At 31.7% G+C, this 7485-nt stretch overlaps 1 protein-coding gene across 1 annotated transcript; it reads left to right on the top strand.

Annotated features, from left to right (window-relative positions):
- The first annotated feature begins 694 nt into the window (after window positions 1-694).
- On the top strand, window positions 695-6934 carry LOC136975440 (endothelin-converting enzyme 1-like). The gene is made up of 16 exons (XM_067270500.1): window positions 695-731; window positions 794-1027; window positions 1709-1837; window positions 3338-3395; window positions 3511-3721; window positions 3797-3895; window positions 3965-4042; window positions 4349-4452; window positions 4535-4605; window positions 4742-4793; window positions 4868-4935; window positions 5019-5149; window positions 5729-5794; window positions 6421-6519; window positions 6598-6674; window positions 6759-6934. Exons 1-16 carry the CDS (start codon window positions 695-697, stop codon window positions 6856-6858), a joined length of 1614 nt encoding a protein of 537 aa, XP_067126601.1. The 3' UTR covers window positions 6859-6934.
- Window positions 6935-7485: the final 551 nt, after the last annotated feature.

The following is a 7485-nucleotide window of genomic DNA, read 5'->3' as shown; positions in this document are numbered from 1 at the left end:
TTTAGAATGGACACAATCAATTACTTCTTTTGGTACACTTTTGTGTTCTTTATCTATAAAGGAAATTTGTGCAATTTTCCTTCTATTAATAAAAATATATATTTCATATACATAATCACAACTTGTACTTACCACAGAATCCTTCTTTACAAGTGTAACCACTTAAACAATCGGCACATGCCTCCTTTCTTAGTTAGTAAGGTTTCTTACGTATGACCATACTAAAAAGAAAAAAATATATGAATATTAATGTCAAGAGAGTGAAATAACACATAAAGTATTAGTTTTCAATGAAAGCAATTAAAATTATGAAAACTTTTACATCATTTATTATAAAAGCTTTAATACAATAAAAATATAAATTTTCGAATATTAATTATGTTGTTGTAAATGTTACGTAATAATGTGTAAAATAAATACAGCAAGACCCCGTTTAACGCTACCTCGCTTAACGCTGATTCGATATAACGCGGTCTGCTTGAAACCTAAAAGCTCAACATTTACGCTGATTTTAATTATCGCGGCATTTCATTGATTCGTATATAATACGATTATTTACGAACACGAACCAATCAGAAAAAGGTGGCAAAAAAGGTGTACTTTCTTTAAATCTATGTTTGATGTAAGTTTCGAAATCATGGATGCCATAGGGCATAGGCAATATCGACTTCACTTGGCAAGAATTAACCGATAAATGCGTGAACAGAGTGTGGAAGAAGTTACGGGCGAAGGTATCCAAGAATTCTCAACAAGAAGAGCCCATAGTTGAATCGTTATCTAATCGATACAATAGGATTAGGAGATGTAGACGAGCAGGATATTGAGGAGTTACTGCAGATTTCTGGTGAGAGCCTTATCAACGACGACATTCAAGAACCGGCAGAAGAAGGAATTCATGTAGAACTGGAAAATAGAGATTCCGAAAACGAAGAACCCAAAGAAGCTACAGATTTCCTTAGTAAAAGTTTGGTCACGATAAACGAAATTGTTGACCAAATTGTAGCGAATGGTCCAGATTTTGAAAGAAGTACAAAAGCAAAATGAGGAGTTTTAGATGCAATCTTCTGCTACCGACATTTGATTAAAGAAAGAAAAACGATAAATGAAACTTTACGACTTTATTGCAAAAAGAAACGAATTTCAGAAAAGTCAGGACCTTCGTCACAAAAAATGAACTTAACATTTCTGTGTGCTATTTAACATATATTATTATGCAAATTAATATAAAAATAACTTAAAATTAAAGTAAAATCTGTTTATTTTTGGTCGTGTGTTCACCTATCCCTATTTACTCTATGTTAAAATGACCTCGTTTAACACTGTTTCGCTTAGCGCTTTGTCGTCAAGGAACGCATCCCCAGCGTTAAGTGGGGGATGCGTTCCTAGTTGACAAAGCGCTAAGCGAAACAGCGATAAAGCGTCTTACAGTATTCCACAAGGTGTTTTATATACAGGGTGAACATAAAGTCTCTATACATTTCTGTGAAAACGCAAATTTATTAAACATCTACCATATACACTGCAACATGTATCACATTAGGACCACAAATCAGTACATCTCTATGTGACTGCCCTCCAAGTCTAGGCACAGCCGCCAGCGTTCTTCCACAGATTGAAACACGCTGTTCAACATAACTGGTGAAATTTTTTCGCCACTGCGTCTGTAATTCGTTGTTTCAACTGCGGTATGCTGTTAATCTTTACCTAGTACACCTGCGACTTGATAAACCTCCACGCGAAGAATCTAACGGAGTCAGGTCTGGTGAGCCCTCGCTCACCAGACCTGACTCCGTTAGATTTCTTCGCGTGGAGGTTTATCAAGTCGCAGGTGTACTAGGTAAAGATTAACAGCATACCGCAGTTGAAACAACGAATTACAGACGCAGTGGCGAAAAAATTTCACCAGTTATGTTGAACAGCGTGTTTCAATCTGTGGAAGAACGCTGGCGGCTGTGCCTAGACTTGGAGGGCAGTCACATAAAGATGTACTGATTTGTGGTCCTAATGTGATACATGTTGCAGTGTATATGGTAGATGTTTAATAAATTTGCGTTTTCACAGAAATGTATAGAGACTTTATGTTCACCCTGTATATGTAATAACGTAATAATATGTTAAAACGTAAAAACAGTTATAAATTAACTCTTCAAAATTTAATAAATTTTGAAGAGTTAAACTGTAGAGTATAGTATAAAATTTATCCAGTGGCTTTGAACAAAATGATGTTCCTGTGCTTGATATTGGTAAACTTAAATCCTTTGAGATAAAAATAATCTGCAAAATGCACAAACAAAGTAATTTATTCCACTTTTTTAAGTCATTAAGTATTAGCAGAGTTGCATTTGTTTTCTTAAACTTTCTCTTTCAATGTTCTTCCTAGAAATGCAAATAAATACAATGAAATCCAATTGTAGAATACATTGATAAAATTGCAAAATTGATCGCCAAATAATCAAGGCGGTAAAGGCGTCAGCCTACAGCCTACTGCCCTAAGTTATTGCAATTTTCAGAGCACTAGAATTTCTTGAGCTTCTTATTTGTCTTTTCAACCTATGAACTTAGAGGAGCAAGGCTCATAATGGGGGCATTCATGTGCATTATCTGCTCCATTGATTTCATAATAACGTCTTCTGGATACTTCCGTTGTGAGCCATGAAGAATGAATTTCGTGAAAGGAGCTCAAAGTAGCTGCGATGAGTTACGCATAAAGCTCTCGATGAAAATTCGGACCTGTGTCCCCTAGAGAAGTAGAGTGACGTAACTATCTGGCAATTATCCTGCATATGTTAGTCATTTATCCTCGAAACTATGTATGCACAGTACAGTATTATAATAAATAAAGAATATATATAAATAAAAAAAACTAAAATAATTTAATTTTTGTTTATAAAGGTAGTATTCTGTTTTAACGTCAGATCATCCATATCTTGAATAGAGTTGCAGGTCTGAATCCCTCTCCGGGCCGATTCTTTTCTTCCAGAATATTCTGAAATTTGTTTATTTTAATTATAATTATTAAATTTAATAAGAGATGGCGCCTAACTTCTCTCTCCAGTGATGAATTATTTAGAAAGTAATTAAATATAATCGCGAAAAAGTTGCTCGATGTAATGCAGTAGTTGTTTGGCTTATTACAAATATGTCGGGTTTCGAGGTTATTGGTATGAAAAAACTTTGAGTTACAGACGATTCGAGTTGGAAAATAATAGAGTGAAAATTGGTTTTATTGATGAAAGTGACATTTATCACTTTGAAATGAATGTAAGAACTAAATATTCACAAAGAACACTACGCAATTTATGGTTCGATTATTCTCAATTTCATCTAATATGGATAGGTATAAATCTCAAACAAATCCATCAGTATGATGGAAATAGGGAAACAAATCCCGACCAGTAATAACCATAGAAAATCAGGAAGGAACATCAGGTCTAAAATCAGGATTTTAAATATGAATTATACAGAAATAGTCGTGCAAACTTTCAAACAACTTTATTCTTTATATTTTAGATTATTACTAAATTATGGTGGAGCCTTATTTATCGAAGAATTACTGGCATATCACGTTAACGAGAATCAAAAAAATATTAAACGTAAATTAAAATATAAAACTTCTTCAAGTACGGATATAAAGTGGTCTGTGTGTAGTCACTACTTTGTAAAAACAGCTAGTCCAGTTTTAGATTATCTGTACGGAAACTATAGAAAAGAGAAAACCATGGTAAATATTTTATTCATATATTATTTATGATAATAAAAACATTACGTCAAGAATATGATCATTATTTCGTATTAGAACGAAGAATTAATCGATTATATGAAGAAAGCTATGGAAGAAATGATAGAGCAATCGACATGGCTGGATAAACCAACGAAAGAAGCAGTTCAAGATAAAGTGAGTCTAAATAAATCTTTATATTATTTTTTCTTAAACTTTTTAAAATACAAAAATATTTTGAAACAGTTGAATCATATGATGGTATTCTTAAGTTTTCCACCTTGGACTCGAGACTTAGAAGAAGTGGAAAAGTATTTTGAAGAAGTAAGAGAATCTGTAATGTTCACGAACATGGGCGTATGAAGAAAATTTCTAGGGGAGAAAAGCTTGGAGACAATAATTACATCAATAAATGTTTATTTAATGATTTAATTTTTGGAATTTTTCACAGAATACAATATTGCATCAATACAAGAAGTGGTCAAAATCACTTTTACGATTGTGGAATTTTTACTCGATCCCAGGAAGGATCAAGTGCCCTCTGAAAACGCCCATGTTCACGAATGATAGATTAAAATATATAATACACAGATTAAATAATATGTAATAAACTGACACTTCTATTGATAGCTTCCCGAAATGACCGACATATCTTTCGAAAACATGTTAAATTTACGGCGTTTTGATTTTAAGAAAAGTACTGATTTATATCGACAAACAAACGATAGATCTGAGTAAATTCAATTTTCTTTTCTGTGTATGTTTATATTTAATTTATATATTTTATATTATTTTGACGTTTTACTACTTTTAAAGGTGGCCACGAACAGCGCAAGCGGGAGGAGCACAAGTAAATGCATTCTACGTTCCAGATTTCAACGCTGTGGGTGAGTTTGTCATATTTTACAATCTTTATATTAAGAAACAAAAACATTTGAAAATATATTTATCTTTAACAGTATCAATTAACTTCTATATTTAATATGGATTTAACTAATATTTTAATGTTATTAATCTTTCCAGTAATTCCAGCCGGAATTCAACAGTTACCATTTTACAATGCGGAACGATCCAAGTTAGTAAAATTTTAATTAATTAAAAGTAAGTTTTATATTTTAATAATAAATATAATTATAAGATTATTTTTAGATTTATGAATTTTGGTGGAATGGGACTCGTTTATGGTCACGAAATGACTCACGGACTTGATGAATCAGGTATTCGTCTGAGTAAAAGTTTTTGTGTTGAAAAAGCATTAATGTCTCATTTGTGATTTAATTAAATATTATTGTTAAATCAGGAAGTTTAAGAGATAAATACGGAAATTTGAAGAACTGGTGGACAGAGAAATCCAAAAAAGAATTCAAAGAACGATCGAAATGTTTTATCGAACAATACAACTCATATTTCTACGAAGGCCTTAACTTAACTGTAAGTTGTATTTACTGTATTAATATAATAACTAAAGTACGTTTGTTTGTTTGACTGTTTTTGGCTTCATTTGTTGTCTTTCTCAGCAGATGCGCTACTTTATAACACATTGTAATATTTATTATTTATGATTAGTTTTTATTATTTTTATTGTTATAAATATTAATAGTAATATTTTTATATTATATATTAATGTTATTGTTAGAATCTTAGGGTGTAGGATCCCTAATCGCAAATCGCTGTTTTATATTTAACAAAGAATAGTATTTAAAAAACAACAATAAACGAACGACTGTGTAATTAATTGTATTTTGATTAAAAGGGTCTGAATTTTAATGCCTTAATTATCGAAAGTAAATTCAACTTAACTCTGCAAATCGGAATATTTTATTTATAATAATATACAGTATATACAGAGATGCTCAAAAACGTATTTTTTTAAGTCGGTTCAATAGACTTTTTAATTTGAATGCCCAAAAAATCCCTGTAATCAATATAGCATTTTTTATTCTACGATAATAGATTTATACTTTGTACATTATTTTAAAATATATACACGTTTATTTTATTACACTTTAGGTTGATGGAAAGAGAACTTTATCTGAAAATATTGCCGATAATGGCGGAATACGTCAAGCTTATTTGGTAATAAGGTTGTTCACATTTTCAACTATAATAAGTAAATTTATTATTTTTTTTAATCAGATACAAAAATAAGAAAATATTTAATTTATTAAATTTTAAAATATAATTCATAAAATTCATAAAAAATCGTTTGTATTAATATAATACGAGTTATAAATTTTAATCCACCCTGTGGGCACTAAGAGGGCCTCTTTTAGTAGGCCCATTATGGGTTCGGCCAGGCCCACAATGGGGCGACCGGGTGGTGAGGGACGGGGCCCGACATATCCGAACGGATCATCCTCCGAAAAATTCCTGGGGATTTCTCGACCCGTTCGGATTCGAACCCGGGTCCCCCAGAGCGGTAGGATGTCACCTTGACCGCTCGGCCATCCGGCCATCATTCATAAAATTCATTAAAAAATCGTTTGTATTAATATAATACGAGTTATAAATTTTAAAGCATATACATTATTTTGTGACATACTGCGCATTATCGAAATTATAATTAATATCAGGTAACCTGAATAAAGTAGATAATGCTCTATAATTCTTATAGTTAATTATATATTATAAAAATAATTAAATCAAAATTTAAGTTGTAGAATAATAAAATTTATAAACATTTATTATTAAACGTAAACCAGGGTTATCAAAAATGGGTGAAGGATCACGGCAAAGAGAAACGTCTTCCTGGTTTAGAAAAGTACAGCCCGGAGCAACTCTTCTTTATATCTTTTGCTGGAGTAATTTTCGAAATTTATTAATTATACATTTAATCATCTAAAAGAAGAATGCTTAATGCAATTTTATTATTATTTTAGTCGTGGTGTTCTAGCATTCCATCGTGGTTGGCGGCTTACATTTACAAAGATAATGAACATGCTGCAGAAAAGTTCAGGTAATAATCATTATTTAAGCCCATTTTCGTCAAATTCATAATTCATTTTAAATTAGTTTTATGTTTGCCAAATATTTTATTTAGGGTGATCGGTAGTTTATCCAATATGAAAGAGTTTTCTGAAGCTTTTAATTGTGAATCGGGATCGAAAATGAATCCCAAAGAGAAATGTATCATATGGTGAGAGTATGACATCCGCTTATAGCATCTTCATTGATGATGTGTTGAAAATTAAAAATTAATTGATGTAATTATTTTCACCTGGCGAATTCCAATTTAATTCCGAATTTTTTCTTATATCTGTCGCTGTCATTTTTCCGAGTGTTATTTTGTGTACAGATGTGAGCGATATTTGAGGACAATCACTGAAGGCCGCCATTGTCCTTGTGATGTCAGAAATAAATAAGGAGTATTTAGTCTAGGCATCTCAACGATTTCCTTCCCACATTGAAGCATTCATCGAAGCTGAAGGCGAATTATTAGGATAATCTTATAAGAAAGCTTATCGAGACGTGTACGCACATTTTTCGTACGCACGTGTACGCATCGAGGCGTGTACGCAACCTAGCATAAACTAACTATATTTTGATAAAAATATAGTTAGTTTATGCTAGGCTGTTTTATTAAATTATCAAACAAAACCTTAATTACCCCTCTCACCCTGTATATAATGAATTTTACTTTTTTTATCATATAAATTGTTTATTGATGAAAACTTAATCATTCAATAGCAGTTATGTATCAATGACGTGGAACTTTGTTAACTCGAATCAGTTCGGGAGAAAAAATTCGGACTTGGAGTTAAGAAGTT

Source organism: Centruroides vittatus, unplaced genomic scaffold (assembly GCF_030686945.1).
Source record: "Centruroides vittatus isolate TY-2023 unplaced genomic scaffold, ASM3068694v2 contig_371, whole genome shotgun sequence".
Classification (NCBI taxonomy): domain Eukaryota; kingdom Metazoa; phylum Arthropoda; class Arachnida; order Scorpiones; family Buthidae; genus Centruroides; species Centruroides vittatus.
Note: the sequence above shows the minus strand (reverse complement) of the source record. Positions and strands in the feature narration are given on the sequence as shown.

Bases quoted from the DNA above. Each gene is read 5' to 3' on its own strand.
- LOC136975440 (XM_067270500.1), top strand. From the start codon at position 695: ATGCGTGAACAGAGTGTGGAAGAAGTTACGGGCGAAG. The intron at 4,936-5,018 runs GTATTCGTCTGA...TTGTTAAATCAG, and splicing joins TCACGGACTTGATGAATCAG to GAAGTTTAAGAGATAAATAC. The intron at 5,795-6,420 runs GTAATAAGGTTG...AACGTAAACCAG, and splicing joins GAATACGTCAAGCTTATTTG to GGTTATCAAAAATGGGTGAA.